The sequence below is a fragment of the Nicotiana tomentosiformis genome, chromosome 1, assembly GCF_000390325.3.
Source record: "Nicotiana tomentosiformis chromosome 1, ASM39032v3, whole genome shotgun sequence".
Taxonomy (NCBI): Eukaryota; Viridiplantae; Streptophyta; class Magnoliopsida; order Solanales; family Solanaceae; genus Nicotiana; species Nicotiana tomentosiformis.
Genome location: NC_090812.1, coordinates 77,342,213 through 77,365,957, shown reverse-complemented (window position 1 = coordinate 77,365,957; position 23,745 = coordinate 77,342,213). Strand labels below are relative to the sequence as shown.

The window sequence follows — 23,745 nt, the reverse complement described above, 5'->3', positions numbered from 1 at the left end:
TTTGGACATAGATTTGGTTGAAATTTGAGCGAATTATTTTTTGAAGTTGTGTTTGAAAATAATTTTTTGAAGTTTTATGAGTGAAATAAAAGTTTTTCATCCAAAAACTAGATCAAATTAGTTTTTGAAACTTGAATTTTTTTCTTCATATTTTTAAATTGATCAAATTCCATTAACAAATAATATTTTTAACTTTTTTTAAAACAAATTTAAAAAGATTTATGTCCAAATGGGGGTTTCGAGCTCGTTTGGCCATAAAAAAAGATTCCTTTTTTTTGAATTTTCTTTTTTACTTTTTTTTTAAAATCAATGTTTGCCATGAAATTTTTCGAAATTTCAGAATTTTTCGAAAATTTGAAAAACTCCAAAAAACTAGTTTTTTCAAAATTTTCACTTCACACCACTCACAAAAAATCAAAAAACAACCCAAAATTATATTCATGTCCAAACACAACTCTAATTTCCAAATACAATTTTCACTTGAAAATATTTCTCACTTTTTTTCCGAAATTTTACAATTCACACATCTATATAAATAGAAAAGCATGAATACAATGTCGATTTACAAAAATAACCTTATAATATTAAGCATAAAACTCATAATTAAAGGACATAAGCGAAATTTTAGATATTAGCCTTATAAACCTATTAGTTTTAGGACATAATACTACACGTTATGAATCCTATATGATTACCTTTAGGATTTCTATTAGTATAATTACTTCCGGACTGTCTAATTCATATAAAATTAAACAAGTAAATATCTTTAGTCATGTAATCCTATTATTTTCAGAATATACTTCTTAAAAATTCCTATTACTAATTTAATTTGAAAACGTGTTATAATGTCCTATTACTAATTTAATTTGAGGATGTATTATATTGTCTAAATTAATTTAGAAAAAGGAGAGCATGTATTATTATAAAAGCATAAATACAATATTAATGTACCAAAATAGCCCTAAATTATTAAACAGAATAACTCATAGGAAGATGACATAATTGCAATAACCTATTTTCTTGAACTACAATAGCTTCTATGCTAATTTTTGATATTTAAGATTTTAAAATTAATAAAATTTGTCTACTAAATTCTTATTAAAAATACGTAAGAAGGTTTAATAAAATTAATTTCATAAGAATCATCTGTATTGGCTACCACTCCATAATGTTCAGTACCAAGAAAAAATAAAAGTACTATTAAATGTAGTGCACAAAGAGTTAAAATTCAGGAAAAAAAAATCACGATAATATATTTTTATATTATATTTGAACTATTTTTATACTCAAATAATATTTTTTTATCATTTTTTCGTGTAATATTGAAAAATACCCAATTATTAAACAACAACTAAGAAAATATTTAAGAATATAAATGTGTGAGAAAGAGAAAAAAAGGTTGGTAAGAGTCAATACCACTAGTGATTCTACAAACATAAAGATCTAAAAATGAAATATCGTATTAATCTTTTACTCTTTGAAAATAAGATTTATGATGGATAAAATTATAATTAATATTAAATATTCAAAACAAGAGATGAACTAATATTAAGATATGAATCAACATAGAATAAAATATTTTTTATGTTAAAATCAAATAATTAAATATTTTAATTAATAATTTAGCGAGAGAATCCAATTCAATTATTTTTTAAATTAATCATTTGAGTAAAATTATTATTCAAGTTAAAAAAATCTTAAGGTACATAAATTTATTCCATAAAAAATGCGTTAGAACACAAAGTAAAAATGTTAGTATATTATTAAGAATCAAAATGCTATACAAGTGTATGAGGAAGCACAATCAAAGCTAAATCCTAAATAAGAACAAGCTTTCAATACTATATTATAAAGAGTTCACTCTGCTATAATGGGATTATTCTTTGTATATGCCTCCAGCGGAATCGAAATAATATTTCTATGTCATGCATTACTTGCAAATATCATATCAAGAGGCATGACACTGTTAGCAATAATAGCAAGTGGTGTACCAACAATAATTTTATTGTGAGGTCACACACTTTAGATTTGATATACCTCTTCAAACAATTTAACTAACCATCACAAATATATCAAAGTAGAGCAATTGTGCTAAATTTATAAGGAAAGCAAAATTGATAATATGGGATGAAGCACTTATGGCTAAGTGTCAAACGATCGAAATAATTTCCCTGAGTTCTAGAGATATGTTGGATATTAATGAAATATTTGGTGGAAAATTAATGATTTGGGATATGATTTATGTCAAATACTATTAGTAGTTCCAAAATCGACAAAAGCGGACTGTAAAAGCTAGCTTGTCAAAGTTATACTTATTACCTCATATAAAATAGATTCAACTGATAAGAAATATAAAGCAAGAACATATCTAGTATTTAGTGTCTTCTTGCTTCGTGTCAGAAATGAAGAAGAACATTTAATAAAAGATGATTTGATTCTTCATGAACACTTGGTTATCAATCTCCATGGTAATAGTAGTGCATTTAATAAGAGAAATATTTCTATCATTAGATTAAAACGTAATTTGTGCAAATCACATGATATAATTAAAAAGATATCTTAACTATAAGAAATGAATATGTGACCAACAAAACAAAAGGTTTATTGCAAACTTTTATAGTAAAAACAAAATATTTTTCTGTTTTTGACTCACAAGAAAATGATACCAATAATTATTACCAAGAAGAATATTTAAATACTTTAATACCAAATGACCTTCTACCATACATGTTTATTGTCAAAATTATTATTTCTTACGCATGTTAGTGTCACCGTTTATATAATAGACTAAGTTAAAATTGATCTCCCGTTGTATATAGGTTGATTTTGAAGAAAAATATACATGTCATGCTACTGAAAAACTTAGATACGCCGAATAACTTATGCAATAGCACACATATGATATATAGAAGTTTTGACAATAACGTCATGCATGCAAAAATTATGATATTGGTCAATGTACTTATAAGTATATTCTTTTCCCTAAATTCAACTTTCGTCTTATGAAACTAAGGAATATCTTTTAAATTTGTGTGAAAATAATTTTTAGTATGGTTATGTTTTGCAAATATAATAAATAAAGTACAAAGACAAACATCATAAATATTGGACTATATTTACCGCAATATATTTTCTTGCACGAACAATTGTATATTGCACTTTCAAAAGAGATATCAAGATCGACAACAAGAATTTTGGTTAAGGCATAGCAACAATAGCATTAGGAAGGAACATACACAAAAAATATTGTCCACAATGAAGTGTTCGTTAAGATATCATCACATTAAATACTTTTAAACTATAATACATAATTATCCAACTAACATGACAAAATTGATCATTTGTGTAAGTTTTGATGATGTCCTTTTATTTTAAATTCATGTATTATGCTAATGTAATAATATTTTTCAGCATTTAGACGATTGTTGTATTATTATACATAAAATTTATTTCATTAATTAGATTTATTGTTCTTTCATATAAATAAATGTTTAAATCATCACATGCCATTATTAACGTGCAACACACGTTTATAGATACTAGTATATATTATACTATCTGATAAGGGGGAGTTAGCAGGCACCTGGACAACATGTCTGCCTGGCATATAAGGGTACTTCTGACATTTAATAGTTTTAGCGTGCTTGAGAGAGTTGTTCTCACTGCCTTAATATTTGGATGTTATCATAGCTGAAAAGGAATTGCCGCTTTTATTTGAGGGCCCATGTTCATTGATTATAGTGGGGTCACTGAGTTTTTTATATGCCACCTCGCCTCTTTTGAAAAATTGTACAGCTGATGCTGATGATGTCATAGTAGTGGACATATTGCTTTTTTGTGTTTGTCCAGCGACCCTTTTTTAATTTAAAAATTCTTCAATTTAAAACTCAACAATTACGTACAATTATTTTTTTTTAAAAATGGTACACAAAAATTTGTGATCCAATCGTTGGGCTTGAACTATCATTAATCACCAGATTTAGCAAGTAGCTCAAATTTATATCTCCTAGTCAAAATAATTTTATTAGTTTGGCAATTTCTCTATAACTCAAGTAAGAATTATTTTTTATTTTATAAAATTTGAAAAAGATTTAAATACAATTAATAACTATTTTTTTTAAATAACTAAAATATTTTATTAGTAAAGACATAATTATGAGAGTGAAAGTAAAAATACTGAGAGAAAGAGATGTATGCACACATTAATTTAGCTTTTAAAATGGGGTATTATTACTTTTAGCACGCGCCAGAAACTATTTACATCTGATAACCGAAAAAGTGTATAAAATTTATATAATTTTTATATATAACATATATAATTTATATATTTACAAAAAATATACAAATTTTATATATTTTTTCGATTATTATTTTTACAACAGCTATACAATGTCATTTTTCCTTTTAAAATCAGGAATCAAGTTGGAGTATGCTCATTCATCTTTTGATTTCTTTGTCTCCGAAAAAAATTATTTATCTGTCATGTAAATATATGTTGGCTGCGAGCTTACTTTATTATAAAACTCGCTAATATCTGAGACGAAGATTTTATGGCAGAAGTTATAATTATATGCAACTGAATGGAAGTTCATTAATTATTGATACTTTGGAGAATATGTTGTAGGCATTCTACTGAGATGACTAATACGTTGAAAAGCCTGTTGTAGGTATTCCACTGAATCATTGATACGTGGAAATCTTTTGGTCCTTGCAATATCTTTACTGTTCTTGCACATGCTACATTAAATTAAATAATAATGCAAGGCATTGTTTAGTAGAGTATTTTCTACTAAAATATTTGTTCTAGTGTAAGGTAGTTGTTCTCCACGAGGTCTTTGGCCAAGTACATACTTATAGGGCTGTGGATATCCTAAATCCGAACTGATCCGTTCAATTTTGAATTTCAAATTTCGGATTGTATTTATTAAAATTTTAGATTTCGGATCGAATTCGGATTGGTATAATTTTAATACGATCCCATCCAATCCGAAATCCGAAATTATTAGGAAATGTATAAATACTAAACTTTAATTTTGGATAATTAGTACTTCCTTTACATTTTTCTCCAAGTTATTACCTTTACAATTGATGAATTTAGCTATATTGGCATCATAGTGCTCTCATAATTGCAGAAACATGAATTTTTCTTACTGTATTGCCTCTTTTACAAAGAAAATATGCATATGAGTTTACAACTTTAAGGCATAATAATCCGATCCGAAATCCGAAAATCCGATCCGATCCAAACTTTAAAATCCGATCCGATCCGATATTAATTCGGATCGGATTCGGATTGCATTTTCTAGAATCCGAAATCTGAAAATCCGATCCGAAATGTGCTAAATCCGATCCGATCCGATCCGATCCATGCACAACCCTACATCCTTATGTTTCTTTAACCTAAACTTTCACTAAGTTTGTATATATTTCATTTAAAACAAAAAAGAAATACATTAATATATGGGTGGGAAAAATGAACCCAAACCAATACTAATAAAGAAGTATATAAATTTGATATTTTTGGTACTTTTACCAAAGGAAAAAATATACTATGCACTACTATATATACTACTCTATTCCTCAATATTAGAGTGGAATGTTCTCTTTGATTCAGTAAGTTTTATTAGCTTAAAAATGCTTGACAATATAGTTAACTACTAATAATTATGTCTTATTTTCAATAGTGAACTATAAGGAAGATAATTGTATTACATTCTATGCAATATGTCTATCACGTAAAATGAGACTAATAGGATGCTGCAAGGATCACTTATTAATTTATCAATTTCATATCAGATTTTATTTTAATGTCTATTTCATTAATTTCTAGTGCTAACGATAATTTGTTCTGTCATTAATTATATTATATATAAGTTTCACAAAAAATAAAACAACGTACAAACTTAATACTTTAGAAACTAACAAGTTTCATTGTAAGAAAATAAAAAGTATTATTTGGACTACCACTTCTATGTTGGGTACCCTGCCATGATCAAATACAGTAAATTACTTAACATGGGAAGTCTAGAGAAAATCAAATATAGTATATTCAAATATTGAGGAATATTAAAAATATTATAGAGAAAAACATATATTATTACATTTAAAGTTATAGAAGTTTATAGTGCATTTTAATTTTTGAGTAATAATTAATCAGTTTAGAATTAAATATTGTAGAAACTATATATATTTATTATAAGTTGATTTTTTTCAACCCTAGGACATATTAAAAAATAAAAGGAAATACAAATATAGGGAGGAACAATCCGGAAAAAGTAGGCAAAAAGGTGGATATATTAATTTATTATTTTATCTATAAGTTTTTGAGTTTAATACAAAAAAATTGGAATATATTATCCGAAACTTAACGTTAGGATAATTGTTATCAGCAAAAATAAAATGGGTTCCATAATTATTTTTATTATTGTAAGACTAGACATTTAACTACTCATACATGCTTGCAATATCAAAATTTGTTAGAAAAAGAAATTATCGAGAGACAATAACAAAACATATGTGGAACTTCGTTAGTATATATATATATATATGCAACGAGTAATATGTATAAGCCCACCTGTCCTCTCAATGAAGATGTGAAACTGGAGATGGCTGCTTGTGTGATGTAAATTCGGCACATTTTATAACATGTCAAATCTGCCCAGTTTGGGGGTTAGTTGGGTAGGGAATAAATTCCTTCCAAGAATCTGGCAAATTAATGCTACATAGCTTACTTTAATTGATCCATAAGAAAACTTTGTTTACTGCCGTGTGATATGTGTTTGACCACTTTCTCCCTTTGTGAAGAAAAGAAAAGTTTGTTTTGAATTTGATTTAGTAATTAAACAAGTAATAAGAAAATACATAAAGAAATGAAAAAATAACGTTGAGTTAGACGGATCTGTTTATAATTCATTTGACAAATCAAATTGTCCAGATTAGACAAGTTTTGGGCTAATTGTGTCATGGCTGATTTAGGGGTATTATCACTTTTAGCCCGCAACAGAAACTATTTATATTTGGTGGCCGAAAAAATATATAAAATTTGTATATAACATATAGAATATATATATATATATATATTCTATATGTTATATACAAATTATATATATATATTATTTTTTTTTTGGCTATTATTTTAATGTATATATTATTTTAATATTTAACTTGTGAATAATTATTTTTGCCCAAATGGCTAAATGTGTAACTTGCCCCAGATTAGATTTATTGTCTCAACCCGATTTAACTTGCCCATATTTAACACCCTACCATGAATATTTTGATTACTTCTTAATGTAATGTGCTTAGGCAAAGACCTATCAATCATGCTTACAGCAAATATTATCACCTCTAGTAGCATTATGGACAACTGTTTCAGGTACCAATATTCCCACCTGAACAAATGATTAATATTCCTCTAGCTTCAACATGAAAGGGGAAAAAAGCAAATGGTTATCATGTCAATTTTTTGACATGAACAAGTTCGTTAAATAATAAAAACAATGTTTGTGAGTGAAATTATTTTATCCATTTCACTTTATGTGATCTTATTTCTTTTTTTTTTGTCGGTTCAAAAATAATATTTTTTCAGCTTTAAAAATAATTTAATTTAAACTTCTCATTTTACAATAAACAATAACTTTTTATATTTACACAAAATGTTATGACATGTTTAAGATCATAAGCTTTAAAAGTCTCGTAGATACACAAATATTATTCATGTTTAACACCACATCTTTTAAAAATTATTATTCCTTTCTTAAATTTCATATCCAAAAGTTCATATAGTCCATATAGGCTCGTTTGGTACGAGAGATAATTAATCCCGAAATTAAGTTTGAGATGAGTTTATCCCATGTTTGGTTGAGATAAAATTATGGTATAATTAATTCTGCGATTAGTTATTCCGGGATAGTAGTATTTATTTTATCCTTATGAGAGAATGATATAACTAATCACGAGATATATAATCATTAGATAACTTGTTTACCAATCGAACCATCCCATAAAGTATTAGTTTAACGGTGTAAAAAGTATATGTGAACAATATTTTTTCTTTCTCTTTTTAAATGAAAAGCAAGAAGGGGGCAACATGCTAAAATTCAAAACCTCAGGGGGGAACTAGTACAATTTACAGAACTGCTCAAAGACATATTTCCCTACTTTCCAAAACAACCCCAATTCGAATTCTCCCATTTCGAAAATAGTCTGTCCGAAGATTCAATCACGCTCCGACGAATCGAGACCTAATCGCAGAAATCTCAAATCTCTCTGAAATTGCTATAGATTTTGAAGGTCATTTGGTTCGTCAATGGAAGCAATCAGAAAGCAAGCCACGAGGCTCAGAGAACAGGTCGCTCGCCAACAGCAAGTACGATCCGATTTCCTCTTTCTAAATATTAGCATTTGTTACTCCGTAATTCGTAAATTTATCCGCTATAAAGCTAAGTCAAATCAATTTTTACCTTGTAATTGTTCGTTGATTAAATTGATCCATTTGAATCCTGTGTTTTCCTCGCTTTTTATAGCTCAGTTCAATTCTAGGTTGATTCATAACTAATTTGCTGAAGTGCTATTTGACAAGTGATTACTTTGATTTTGATGAAATGTATTTTCATTGTTTTCACGTGGTAGACTTATTTTCAGTCACCTTTAAAATAGTGTCACATCCTCGTAATGCTTAAATTTAATAAATTTTGTTAATTATATCCTATTATGGAAATTATTGGTTGTGAAAAATTAAATTTGTTTTCATGTTTTTTAGAATGTTCAGAGTCAGTATTGCAATGTGTACTAAATCTCCCTGGTTTTGAGTGATTAAGTTTTTGTTAGGTTGACAAGCTAGGTTTTTTTGGGTGATTTGATGGAATAAACTCACTATATATGAAGGTGAGAATTCATTGTTTTGTTCTGAAATGCGTGCATTGTGAAATCCTTCTGACTTGCCTTAGGCTCTCTTCAGTTAATAGAACACTTTTACTATCTTTTAATCTTGTTCTGTATTTTGAAATGTTAGATATTGAAAATCTTGAACGTGATGGTCTTCTTACGACCATCATGCTATTCTATAATTAACCATGTTATTTATGCTACAGAAGTCCTTTGTTATATCGTAGTTGGGATGCTTGGTACTTAGGTTCCTGTAAGCAATCTTGCAAAAAGCTCTGATTGCTATTCAATTTATTTTTAAAGTGATTTTTCTCTTCCAAATATTGCAAAATACTGTAGATTGAGTCATATTTTCTAGTATTGTAGTTATGTCCAAGTAAATTGATAGTTGAGTTGAATGTGACTCTGCCACCTAAGTTAAGCGGTGGATGTGTTTTAGGAGGTCAATTAGTCTCCTAGAAGAATGAGTTCAAAGTTTTCTACTCATAATTTATGTTAATTTCTATTTTGTGGCCCACAATTTCCTTTGCAATATTTATCAGTGCCTCTATCAAGCTCCATTTATAGGTTTTGAACAAGGTTAGCACGTCCAGTTTTAGCTTGGCCTCATGATTTGTGGCTCCAGTTCGTCCATCTCTGGCCGCAAATCTCTGATCTCTAGGCTTTTTTTGAATGAATAGTTCTCTGGTATTCCTTATCTAAAAAGAAAAAAAGAAAGAAAGAATAGTTCTCTGGTATTTAGCTGCTGCAACTGATCAAATTGCTGTTATTGGAAGTACTTAATATTTTTTTTCGACAACTGAATAGTTTATCACTTGTGTCTTTTTAGGCTGTCCTCAAGCAGTTTGGGGCAGGAGGATATGGTTCAGATCTTGTGACGGATGAAGCTGAACTCCAGCAGCATCATAAGCTTGAAAAGCTTTACATATCCACTCGTGCTGCTAAGGTTGCTCATTTGTCAGCTGATATCCATTTTCCCTGATCTTGTAGGAGACATTTGTATTGAATTTAGGAAGTTGAGTCTCACTTGCATATTAATTCATGTAATCTCTTACATTAATCATAGATTTTATTCTTCTACTGCATGGTATGCCTGTTTGAATGTGGTTTTACATAATCAGAGTTTTGAATATTTCTCAGTTTAGATTCTTTCTATAGATGAACTAAGCATCATACTTGTAGCGCTTCAGTTATATTACCTTGAATCAATTATTCAGTCAACTTCTTGATTCAAAATGAGTTGGGGTTGGTTATATAAATCCTATATATCCATTTCTGCCCCAATCAAAGTCCATTTGATTCTAAATTCTAAAGAATTTGCTCTTTTAGGCTCTTTTTAGTCCAAAAAAAAGAATTTGCTCTTTTAGGCAAACTGGATTATTTCTGAAGCTCACACTTGCACCTACAATGAGAACTAGTTTTAACCCAACTAGTTGTTATTCCTGTATAGCTTGCTTCTTTCCATTGTGTTTTATCCATAGCTAAGTCGGAGTTGACTCCTAATGAGTCCTATTACTTTGAACGTTTGAGCTTATTCTATTGGCAAGATTTTATTGTTTCTCCTTAGTCCTTTCCAACTGGAGATGCATATACAGAAACTTTGAGCTATCGCCTCAAAAACATTCGTCATCTTTTGAAATGCAGCATTTTCAAAGGGATATTGTTCGTGGTGTTGAAGGTTATATTGTTACTGGGTCTAAACAAGTTGAAATAGGTCCGTTTCTGACCTCTTCCACATTGATGATTGTTTATAAGGTAAAAAAGTAAGCTTATATATATGTTGACAAATATGAGCTTCTCTCCAACAGGAACTAAACTGTCAGAAGATAGCAGGAAATATGGTGCTGAAAATACATGTACAAGTGGTACTACATTGTCAAAAGCAGCATTAGGTTTTTCACGCGCTCGTGCTCAGATGGAGAAGGAGCGAGGAAATCTGTTGAAAGCCCTTGGAACGCAGGTTAATGAAATAGTCTCGACTTTATAACCTTCTCAATTGTATTTAATGTGACACTCTGGAACAAGTAGATCTATCTAATTGTTGTATTGGATGCATATTCTTTGTTGTTTATATTTGGTATTAGGCAGAAATTTAAATGAATTGGCTCCAAAAGTACTCTGTACTTGTAAGCTTCTTTTTGTCTTATGGGACCTTTCTATGTCTTGTGCATGCGTATGTTTCTTTTCTGAAGTGTTTCTTCTATACCATTCATCAAATAAGGCAGAGAAGCATTTTGGACCACTATTTCCCGTACTGCACAACCTTTGTTACTGGCGGAGACACATTTTTTCTGCTAAGCCATCTATTGTTTTGGCCATGGTGTTATGTTTCAGGGGAAATATAGTGGTAGTTTTCTATAAAATGTTTTATGTATTGTGAGAATTTATCGCATATTGACAAGTTTTATACTTTACTGGAAACTCATACTAGCGATTTTTTTTTAATTTCTAGAAAAGGTCAGTTTCTGAAAATATGTCGAGCACCCTTTGTCAAGGATAATGAACAAAGGACTAGTGGAAACTAGTGAGAATGGTATTCCGTATATTACACATTACAAACAAAGCCGGAGATGTCTTATTTAGTTCATCTGTTTATCACATGCTATCTCTTTTAGTCTTCCATGAACCTGGGACGTGGTAAAGATTTTGTTCTTGGGTAAATTAAGCCTCATCACAGTAAATTAATCAAGCGGAATGCTGTAGGTTCCTGATATTGACCAAGGTGATAACTGATAAGAGAACTTGTTAGGAGTGCATGTACCTAGGTATCTAAATTTGGGGGCCCTTGGTCGCACTTGAAGCTCATTTGGGTAATTCAAAGAAATGGGGTTAGATTGAGGCCATTAGATCAAAGATGAAGCGGAGTTGTATGTATCCTTCCAGATAACAATGTTCTTAAGGGTTCAAAATCATGCTGCTTCAATCAATTGATGATTTTGGTTCCCTATTTTGTATTTGTCTCAGCCAAGATTTGAATATTTGATGAGCTCTAGAAGATGTAATTTCTTTTAGATCTGAGACTATCTACTTAAGTTGAAGTCCAGAAACACACTTTGTCTTGGTCTAACCATTTAGGAATTATGTGAGAGGTCATTCCAATTGTTCTATGTCCAGTATGTCAATCTGTTTCAAGCCATCTACTTGACTATTGATATTTTCTTTCCAGGTTGCAGAACCATTAAGGGCCATGGTGATGGGAGCTCCATTGGAAGATGCTAGACATCTAGCTCAAAGATACGATAGAATGCGACAAGAGGCAGAGGCACAGGTATTTAGTTGCTTCACTGTTTTAAATTGTAAGGCAGACTAAATCAATTAATGTGGTTTCTTTCACATAATGTGTTCATGGCGTTGTCTTAAGTTACTTTGATGATAATAAAATTTTTGGATCAGTTTACTGCACTTGCCAGATGTCAGTTCTCTTTTCTGACTAACCTAGATAGGCTGTTGAAGTATCCAGACGACAAGCTAAATTGAGAGAAGGAACAGGTCATCCTGACATGGCATATAAACTGGAAGCAGCCGAAGTAAAGCTACAAGACTTGAAGTCAAATATGAATACGTTGGGAAAAGAAGCTTCAGCAGCTATGGCTGCTGTTGAAGCTCAGCAGCAAAGACTGACACTCCAACGATTGATTGCCATGGTAACCATCCTTAGAGCTGTGGAATAGAGTGCTTTTAAAAGGTACCATGTAAGTAAATTTGAGTATTTTAAATGTCATTCCATCCTTGTGATTAGGTTGAATCAGAACGGTCATACCATCAGAGAATCCTTCAGATTCTTGATCAACTAGAAGCTGAGGTACGTGTGATTTATTTTAGAAAATCCTGAATATGATGGAGTCCCGCTGATTTTCCCACTATATTTGAGAAAAGGGTAATTTGTTTTATTGATTCAGATGTTATCAGAGCGCCAGCGTATTGAAGCAGCTCCGGCTCCTAGTGTGGATACTACGCCTCCACCTCCTTCGTATGAAGAAGTAAATGGTGTCTCTACTTCACCCGTACAAAATGGATCAACTGATAGTATGGGTTACTTTCTCGGAGAAGTGAGTATTTTGAACTTTCAAGTTAATTGAATAGATTTAGCTCGGTTGATGAGTGCTCAATAGCTTTGCTTCTTTCTGGGTTGGTAACAGGTCGTGTACCCATATCAAGCTGAATCTGATGTGGAGCTTAATTTATCTGTTGGCGAATATGTTGTTATTCGCAAGGTTTGTTAGTTTATTTTGCTCTACTGGATTCACTTCCGCATGTTGATGTCGCATTTTCTGATATTACTCATCTGAACTTGAGAAATGCCTTAAACAAAAGAATAGTATGATGCATTTAGTAATACATCCTGGAAGCTTTTGGTTCCAGTGGTATAGCAGTTACAGGTGTTTTACTGAATCGCCCCAGCTTGTGATTTTACTCCTACTGATCTGAATTCATATTTTGCGTATTGGTTCACTTGCAATCTCTACAGTTAATAGACTTCTAGAACTAGAAATATAAAATGTTTTTCTATCTCGGAGTTGCCTGATCTGTAACATCTGTTTTTTGTTTGAATTCTGCCCATCAACTGCGCCAGTGGATGCTTTTCAAATGGTTGATTTTATCCAAATGTTTTATAGATAACTAGCAATGTGTTTCATTGGTGCTTTCAGGTTTCTAACAATGGTTGGGCTGAAGGTGAATGCAAAGGCAGAGCAGGATGGTTTCCTTTTGGTTACATTGAAAGAAGGGAACGTGTCCTTGCTAGTAAAGTGGCCGAGGTTTTCTGAAATGTAGGGATTTCTTTTATTATGAAGGAGCCGTCGGATTTCTGTATCATCTGCTGCTTGCAATCGTTTCTGCCTCTTGTAATATTCTCTATATTGTCCCCTTAAATACTTGTTATAGGGGTCTTTTTTGATCGTTTATTCCATTCGTGGGTATATTTTTAGATATTTCCCCCCTTTAAAGACTTGGAGGTTATTGTTGTATGTTGCAATTTGTTGTGATTAATTTTGTAGAAATGGCTATCCTAGTACATTTTTATAACTTGTTTTCCCTTTTTGGGTCTCAGAGAATGTGAGCAAATAATATATTTTGCCTTTAGCAGATACGGGATAGTAACATTTTGAAAAAAATTGTAGAATTCTGTATCAAAACATTTCTAACTAAAAAGAGTGGCTGCTAGGAGGCTTTCTGCGCTCAAATAAAGCGAATACCACAATTAAAAAGAACATATGAAAAGGCTTTGGTCCTCTTGAATGTAGCCAGGTTGGTATACACCAAAATATGTGCGACGGCTTTAATTTATAAGTCTACTGGAAACCATAATCAACAACTCTTACTTAGAAAAAGACTGTAAAAAGGAATGATGGGCAGGAAAAGACTGTAAAGAACAGCGAGAACCTTCTGACGAATTTGAAAATTGCTGCGGAACCTACCATATTCAATTCACTTCCGAGTAGTACGTGAAAATTGTCATGGGCAGATGATAACTAGCGGCAGAGCCAGAATTCTAATAAGGGAGTCAAAAAAGATGCTGTACTAAAAATATTATTTGTACAAGGGAAATTCAACAAGTTATATATACACAAATATTTTTTCTTCCCTATATTTTTTTTTAGGTTTTTACCTATATACGAGGTACAAGTTTCCAGCAAAGGGAATTCAATTGGACCCCTTTCATTCAATTTTACCTACATACATAGCCCCTCCACTGAATTGATAATATGAATGTTCCAGGAGCGGTCCTGATGTAATAAAAATCTGAAATGTTCTCTTCATATTTATGTTACGCCACAAGTAAAAATATTTTTATTCGCGTGTATTATGAACAAAACGATAAAATATGTAAAGCTTATGCGCTCTCAAGTAATATTGTACTCACTTAGAGAAAGTGAGTGAAAATTCATTTCCGAGGTTGTCTTTGCTTTACATTTAGAGACTAGCCACCCTTCAAATAGATGAGCAAGGCATTTCACTTTCTGAAATATGGAATTTTAATTCAACGGCTGCTATATAAACATCAATTTACCACAAAAATGAACAAAATATTATAAAAGACATGTTTATTACATCACGGTGACTCTACAACACTTGGAATTTGCTTTCGTAGCTTGCAAACAAGTACATACCCAACAAGCCACCAAAAATAGGTTTTCGTAATTACCTTGTCAGGTTAAAAGGTGCAACTATCACTTAATGAACATAGAATTACAAACATCAAAATCTGCACTAATCACATAATTGGCCAAGAGCTTGTGCTGTCTTCCTTGACCAGACTTCTTTTTTGTAACCCAAACTGCAAAGCAAGACAGAGCAGAAACTGGGTTAATGATTTCCATGAAGAAGCTGAAAAGGCTACAATTTCCATGTATCTTTGCAGATTCTCAACACAGTTATCCTAAGATTACAAAGTGATGCCATCGTTTGAACACAGAATGCACTATCTTTAAATCTAGGAAACGAAACTATTAAATCATCATTAATGACACTGTTGAAGTAAGTACGAGTTTAATTTAATATGATCTTCCAACTTTATTGTTTCGACATATTGACAGTGCAACTCCTCCTTCGTGAACCTGTTCATATTGTCAATTCCAAGCTCGAAAAGAGGATAGTTGCGGTAAGTTGACAGCTAGCGTGAAACTAATCAATAAGGAATTTCGTTGGGAATGTAATGGGTCCAAACGGAGTTAAATGGACAGTGAGGATTCATACAACTTGGAACTGAGCATTTTTGTTGTCATTGTTGTTCTTGACATAGTATTAAACAGTGGGGAAATATGACCTTACAATTCTATCGAAGTCCAAAATGATTTGTTAAGGGAAACTTTTCACTTAGAATTGGAAATATGTGATGACACAGGAATGACAATCTAAAGACAATCACTTGTAAATCACATTCAAGATGAGGAGGAAAAATTTGTGTTTTTTGGGAAGTGAGGAGGATGTGTTCATATTCATTCAAAAAATAATAATTACAATACAGTCTGACATGGCGGGAAACAGAGAGAGAGAGAGAGAGAGAGAGGGAGAGGGGGCGAAAGAGAGAGAGGGAGAGAGAAATATCATAATTTGAAAAATTACACTGCTTATTGTTTGAAGGCTAGGAAAAAAATACTTCCTACAAGATCCACGTGCTTATCAATAGAAAGTCGAAAGTTTAGGTGCATAGAGGGTATATTTTTGAACCATGCGACATGCATCTACATAAATGGCATGCTACTCAAGTATATTGTCATTATGATACTTACATATCGTCTAAGATCGGTTTCCAGATAGCTGTGCAAGAATAATAGCCAGTATGATGAAAATGACGACAATCTGCAATAAATTTCAGAGATGAGAAAATATTCAATGTAGAAAGGCAAATTGTATGTGAAGTGTGAAACAGTCAGCTGTATACACTTACCAGAACTGGACTGTAATTAGGCTCGCTCCTGATTATGTATGATTTCCTGGTGATATGTACATGCATTAGTTGATACTCACAGCAATGTGAAGATGAGAACAACTAGGATATGTACAAACCTTTTGTTCAAGGTTCCCGAATCTCTGCAAGTTTTCAGGATCACGTCAAGCCTCTTCAGAGTTTTTGTTGCATTTGGATCATTATTATTAACCTAAAACAATAAAAGAGTAGCTTTGGTGGCATGTCTTTTCAATTTTCATCAAGAAAGGAAATTTAGACATAAAAAAGGAACAAAAAGAAACAGATAGCAGATAGAGTGAATAACCCATATTAGTAGCCATTAAGCAAAAGCTTCGCCAAATTATGTATCACCGGTTCAAATAATCGTTAGATGTATCAATTCAAAGGCTAAGAGGTATCAATATTGTAATAGGAACATGTTACGCGTAGAGGTGTACTACTTTGTTCTATTTTTGTACTACACCTTTGTACATATGTGTGAGACAGAGACTCCTGGAATAACTATTTTGCAAACAATTATTCAGTATTTCGAAGAAAAACTCTTAACTCTACAGAGCGACAGGCATCTGTAGTAGGAGCATGATTCAGAAACTCCATCACAATTTGTATGCACAAGGTTTCTCGTACCGTAATGCAAGGTCCATATTGACCTAATGAGCCACAATAGTGTGCATATACTTATTCCAAGACAACACATGCCTTGTTAACGTTAAACAAAAGGACGGGGTAATCCTCAATTTGACCCAGCAACTTCAACACGAGCACATTATAACTGGGCAATTAGGCATGATTGGGAATAAATAAGTTCCATACCTTGGATTTCAGCATACAAGAAAAGTCAAAAAAAGCACCATATACATCTGCCATAGTCCTGGTCCGGTCAATGACCTTAGCAGTCAGACCTAGATCGAAGAAACCAAAAGATAATAATAGTGATAGGTAAGATAGAAAAATTAAGAAGACAAGGATATAATGTGATGCTTAAAAACTGCTAGAATAATACTCAAAGAACACAATATCTACTTTAAATAAGTTCCATCAGCAAATGAAGTAGAAAATACAGATGCATGAATAATACATGCTGTGGAGAGAGTTCTCAAAGAAATGACACAGACAAGAAAGGTAGAATACATAATAAGACAGCGTTAACGATAAAAACCACTCCATTACATGATAATAATAAGTCCTTTTTTTATAAGATAATAAGATTTTATTAATGAAGGGCAAAAAACACCCGTATACAAGAAGTATGCCAAAAAATGGAAAACCTTACAAAACGATGTGGTTTTCTACAAACAACATCCGACCTTCTATATACATAAAAACTTCATGGGTGCACCAAAAATAAACAAGGGATGAGAGGCTATTTCGCAAGTACACAAAATCTTTCTCTACCCCATCATAATAACAAGTCCTATTGACAAAAGATGTGATTCATAAAAAAAATGGCGGAATTTTAAGGGGTCAGATTGCAATTGGATATGAAGTCACAAGAAATGCATGCTGAGAATCATAGTTCTTACCACGTCTCATTTTTACCACTCCTCTGAAGACTTCAATGTTGTCGTAGCACATAGCTAATGTCCCAATTGCCATGACCTGGTACCATTAGATAATACAACAAGGCAAAAGCATGGTAAAGAAGTATGCTTAACAAGTTACTGGTGCAAATTTCTTCCTTCCCCAGCGTACAAGTCCATGTTTAAAGAATTGTAGACTATTATTCATTCACCACGCTTAACTCTATGGTACTGTTATTCATTCACCACGCTTAACTCTATGGTCAATTAAACAAGCATGAATAGAAATCATGGCAATAAGACAATATGAAGGTCCTTGATCTATAACTAAATTGAAATTAAATGATTTGACATAGAGTTTGCTTCAGCAAATTCGATACATTTTCTATTTCGATCTTTATCGACACTTTCCCAAACAGAGAACATAAAATTCCATCATAAGAAACACTTTGTGAAAAATTGAATAAATGGAAGTGTGACAGAAGAAATGTCTTCATGTAGGAAGCGTTTAGCCTGATAGGTAAATTGAAGGCTAGAGAGCTTAGAAAATAACCTAGAGGATATACCTGTGGAATAGCACAGAATCGAAAGATGGAAGGATCACGCAAAGCAGACATGTAAGTCAAACAATCTTCTACATGTGATAAAGCATTAGTGACCATGTCATTGAGACATTGCACTGCCTTCGCCGAGTTATCCTCGTACTTTAATTCCTGCGGGAAATAAACAGAGATGTCAATTAAACTATGAATGAAACCCATCTCTGAGCTTTGACTAAACAACAGCACTTGCTACAGTCAACTCAAGTTAATACAATAACTATGATGGCAGGGAAAAAACGAGTTGAGAAACTCATACAAGACCAAGGAGATGAAGAATTCAAACCTCAAGCTTATTAACATATTTACTCCATATCTCACGGGGCCAGAACATACGGCACTTGGGTACTTCATTTATGTCTTCCAAATAATCTCTAATGATGTTTGTTTTCTGCAATATATAGCAAATATGTTAGTATTACTGCCCTCAACAAAGAAGAATCTCAAAGATGGACAGTTGTGCCTGCCACACATGTAAAGGTTTAAACCTGAAGAAATAAACCCATGGAGTTAGAGATAGAATCTGAAGCCAGATCTTCTTTCCCAGAGGTATGGAACAGTTTTGACAATCCTAGCCCAACAAGCCCAGCTACATAGTGACAATATTCATCATAATCATCGGTTGTCTCCACCTGCAGAGGTGGATTTGTTGAAATTGAAATACATGGAGGTTTCAGGAGTGTTCTAGAAATGAAGCTTGCAGCAAAAAACTATTAAATCGTAAAGTAGCTACACATCGGGCGCACTCAAAAGGTTAAAGTTACCTTTCAAAAACCTAACAAGATTTTATCGCTCATTAATCAAATTCCATGTACTTGTCTTCTATAGTGTTAATAGCCTTGTTTTACTTAACAAACAAAGACAGAGATGATAATTCGACAAAGACGACAATATCCGTACGGGCTAACAACACTGGTGCAAAACATGTTCAACAAAATAAAGGTGAAAAAGATACCAACGATCAAATAGCAGAAATAGTAGTAATGACCCACATCAATCACGATGTAGTGAAGCAGAGACCATGGTTTATACTTTTGAGTAGGTGGAATAATCCAATGGCTTGAAGATGAGGAATTGCATAAAAAGGGAAAACTTGAGAGATCAAGCCAATTCATACAAACAAAAAATTCAAACAAGTATAAACTGCTTTTTGCGAGTATCAGATAATTTCATCCTGTTCTTTATGGTTCATCTTGCATACCTCCTTGCAAATGAATTTTGCCATTCCTGCACCCATCCTCATGGTAATATCCTCAATTGCCTGCTGATAACTGCAAAATATAAGAACATAATCTTCAGTATTGCCTACTCATACAATGGGACCCGGAGTTTATACGTTTTGAAATTCAGACTACAACCCGAGTTCACATTTTTTGTCGTATAAGTAGCATTTCTTTTTTTCTGATTTTTTAGGGTTGAAGAAGGCAGAGAAAGCTGCACCGCTCATAAGTAAACATTTCTGAATTCACATTAGGGATATATATCACGTGGATCTACAGTTGAATTTGGATTTCTCCAAACCTTGCAACAGAATTTAAATTCTGGAGGACCTACTGCTACATCATATTCAACAAATATGCTGATTGTAACCTCTCATTTGAGCAAAATCTTGGTATCAGAAAAGCACACAAGCTGGGTAAGAACTCACTGTTTCCCAAGCTCCAGAAAAGCAGTTGAAACATGATGGAACTGGTCCATGAGAACCCTGTACTCCTTTGTACCACCTAACATGTTAAAATTCGGATTAGGAAATCAGTCTATAATAAAACAGCAATAACTACGCCTCAGTCCCAAACAAGTTTGGACCGGCCATATGAATCCTCACTTCTCCATTAAGTTCAACTCATGTCATCGTCATACCGAATAAAAAACAAGTTAAATATATATAAATGACAGTAATAATAATATTAGTAGTTCTATAACAAGTCTATTCCTATTGTCCGTTAGCAGATATACAGAATGTATTTGTAGGGAGGGCAACCCGCATGGCACCGAGCCACCGTGGGAGCAAGACACAAAGAAGAAAAAGAAAAGCCTTATTTAGGGTAAGAAACTGCAGTAAAAAGAAGTATGACGAATTTCAGAAGATTTCTAAGTTCTGACTTGCTCCCTTCCCCTTAGCATCCAATCATTGAGTCAGGTTGACCTCTTTGGCCAACATGTCATGACATTTTGAGTAGCAAATTAACAAAAGAGTCCATTGCAACCAATAGTAATGCAGAAATCATTCCAGGGTTAGAACATAGTTTTCGAAGCTCAATTCTCCTATCTGTCGTCCAACTATTTATACATTGAAAGAAATAAAATCAAGATAAGTTATTTACCCAGAGCAAGTGAAAAGTTGGACTACAGGACCCACCGAAATGCCTAGAACTAGTATACATTGTCTTATTCAGGTCAATATTTTAGTGTTGCCCAGCCCTTCGAGTGGGAAGGATCCTCCTTCATGTTCATACATGAGCAGGCAGGAGTATAGCTAGCAATGTAATCACTAGAATGCTACCACCGGCATACAGATGAGCTAGTAATGATAGGGTCTCAAGTTCTTTTTTTTTTTTAACCTAAAGTATGGATTTTTCTCTATGAGGTAACAGGGTTTCAAGTATTAAGACTTGTTTGGTATTGAATGTCTAATGCCAGCAGTGCCTCTGCGTGGTACTAATTAGGAAATTCAAGAGGAAACTATGGCCTTCTACACAAAGTGTGGCGTGGGGCCCAATTTAGCCAACCTGAGAAGAAGGAAGTACATTATGGTCAGCTGCTGCAGTATGTGCAATAAGACAGGGGAGGGCATCAAACACATGCCACTTCATTGCCAATATGCATCACAGGAGTGGGCATTGGTTTATGTGGTCTTCAAGATACAGTGGAATGTATTGTCAGTAGATGATTGAAGGTGTTTTTGAGAAATGGGATAGGTGCAGGAAGAGGTTAAACACCATGGCTGGAGGTAATATAGATGTGTATTCGCTATGAGCTTAACAATTAGCTAACCTCTCTCACACTGATTACAATAACAGTAAAAGACGAGGTTATAATGGGCTCTTGATTTTTTCCGTTAGGCAACTATCAGTGGCGGAGTATTTAGCAAGTAATCAAACAAAAGCAAGGATGCCAAAGTTAATTTCCCTTCTTGTCCCGTTTCCTATATGACCTCAGTCAGCACTATTCTGATGCATTATGTGCTTTCAACTATCAAATATGGTCCGTATCTTGGATCATGGGCAACTTTCTGCATATGTGCAGCCTCTAGTAGTAGTTTGACTGCAGAGCCAAAAGAGAAACATTTTTGGGTAGACAGTGAAACATTTCGCATCGGTTTTTATCCAACTTATGAAAAAAAAGTTTCATAGTAACCTTCCAAAAGTAGTTGAAGTCTTTCCAATTTGGGATTCTTCAATTGCAAAAGCACAATCATTATAAGAGAGAAGGGATATTGAGAATTTAGGGATATCGACAAGTTGAACTCAGAGACTTACATGAAAAATGCCATTCGCGATCATAAACATGCTGATGAAAAGAGATCAGAATAGGTACTTTAACATCGGTGGGAATGCTGGTATCATCCTCTGTCCAGAATAAGAACATCCAAATATGAAAACGAGCAAAATAAGTGTCACTCAAAAATATGACTGCAGCAACCCGTGAATCAACTAATATTACAAGGTAAAAACTACCTTATGAATGTCTAGAAAGAAATAGAAAACGACATATGATAACTCATACTAGTATTTCAGCAATAAAAGTTAGTCAAAGCTCGTTTATAACCAAGAAGAGTTCCACAGAAAGCTGGTAGGCAGCTCAGAATTATCTAAACTAAATATCAACTAGCAACATAATTAGCATGGGTAGAAATGTAGAATAACTTGCTCTTATTTATTTATTTTTTTAATTAATGAGCCGTTGATGTTTTCACTAAATAATTTTACCCTCTATCCTCTTCTTTCTTCCATAGCAAGAAGCAATAGAAGATGAGCATGACGAATCGAGTCCACGATTCAACCTACTTTTTTAAATAACAAAAGACTAAAGTGCTATATTACTCACACCAAATTTTGCACGCACAAGATCCAACTTTTAATATTCTATGACTATACTTAAATGCTAGTTTATCATGTTAACTAATGCTACGAACAATCATCTGTTTTCTAAGGTTCATATCTCCTTATAATTACTAAACAAAATTTAGATAGACAGTAAACTGAGCTTACCAACAGTGTCAAGTGCTCGAAGAACCAAATAGAAAATGCACACCTGCAAAGTTCCATTAAAGTTAAAAGTAAGAATAATAACCTTCAAAAATCAAAATATCAGTTATAGTAATATGCGAATCCAGAAAATTAAAACAAATTAACGGAATATATATGGTATATTAACAATTCCAATTAATTCACAGAAGCAGTAAATCAAAAAAAAAAAAAAAACTAAACAAAAATCCATTTTTCATGTATATAAACACACGCACACACGCACACACAGAGGTTAGCCACACACTTTAAATGCATCCAAATAGCAAGCGATAGCGATTAAATGCCACAGAAAAAGAAGGGGAAAAAGGGGAAAAAAGAGAGAGAAACATACGGCGTCACGAAGCTCGACGGGAAGTTGTTGAATGACGAGGGCAAAGCTACGAGAAACCTTATGAAGCATTGAGTAACAGAAGCCCCAATGTGGAGACGGCGGGATCTGCTTCTCCGCGTGTCGAGCCGCTAGCTTCAGCTTTACCAATGGATACAAATCATCTGGATTCTTCAAAATCGCCCTCAAACTCCCCATTCTTATTCAGCCTTCTGTTCACAACAAAATTCAAATACTGTTTTTGATCAATCGCTGATCCACAATGCAATCACACACAAATACTTAAATACATATATATATAAGAGAAAATCGAGAAAAGGAAAAGGAGAGAGGCGGAGCAGATTCGAATTTATGTACGCACTTATTGGTTTGAGGGGAGTGTTTGTTTGATAAGAGGAGAAGACGTTAGCAAAATGGCTGTATTTGAAGAAGGCGTTGAATGATGAATTGCGTGGAAACGATGATACCTATGTCTGTTTCCAGTGGAATAATAATAAACATTAAAAAATAAATGGAAAAATTAGTGTTTGGAATTCGGCAAATACGGACGTATCGGAAATATTGGTAAAATATAATACTGCAGCTTGAGAAATATTTTATGTGAAATATGAGACTCGTTTTTGACAACTTTAATCAAATAAGTCTAAGTGAGTGAATAAATTTGAATAAACTTTATTCGCGAGTTAAATGCTTAGGTGTGATTTTTTATTTGGTATTGTTTGTGAAAATGAACTCAGGTCACAATAATTAC

At 32.8% G+C, this 23,745-nt stretch overlaps 2 protein-coding genes across 2 annotated transcripts; one reads left to right on the top strand and one right to left on the bottom strand.

Moving 5' to 3' along the window:
- The first annotated feature begins 8,171 nt into the window (after positions 1-8,171).
- LOC104121411 (SH3 domain-containing protein 2) lies at positions 8,172-13,971 on the top strand. Its single transcript, XM_009633406.4, has 10 exons — positions 8,172-8,368; positions 9,716-9,832; positions 10,531-10,600; positions 10,695-10,846; positions 12,053-12,154; positions 12,330-12,530; positions 12,626-12,688; positions 12,786-12,935; positions 13,026-13,100; positions 13,536-13,971. Exons 1-10 carry the CDS (start codon positions 8,309-8,311, stop codon positions 13,650-13,652), a joined length of 1,107 nt encoding a protein of 368 aa, XP_009631701.1. The 5' UTR covers positions 8,172-8,308; the 3' UTR covers positions 13,653-13,971.
- Positions 13,972-14,891: 920 nt separating this feature from the next.
- On the bottom strand, positions 14,892-23,493 carry LOC104121410 (squalene synthase). The gene is made up of 15 exons (XM_009633405.4): positions 23,356-23,493; positions 22,998-23,206; positions 22,628-22,670; positions 21,896-21,985; positions 20,065-20,140; positions 19,618-19,687; positions 18,905-19,048; positions 18,703-18,807; positions 18,384-18,530; positions 17,821-17,896; positions 17,111-17,199; positions 16,396-16,487; positions 16,277-16,322; positions 16,119-16,188; positions 14,892-15,163 (listed from the first exon to the last, which is right to left on the bottom strand). The coding sequence occupies exons 2-14, from the start codon at positions 23,190-23,192 to the stop codon at positions 16,126-16,128; spliced, it is 1,236 nt and encodes a 411-aa protein (XP_009631700.1). The 5' UTR covers positions 23,193-23,206; positions 23,356-23,493; the 3' UTR covers positions 14,892-15,163; positions 16,119-16,125.
- Positions 23,494-23,745: the final 252 nt, after the last annotated feature.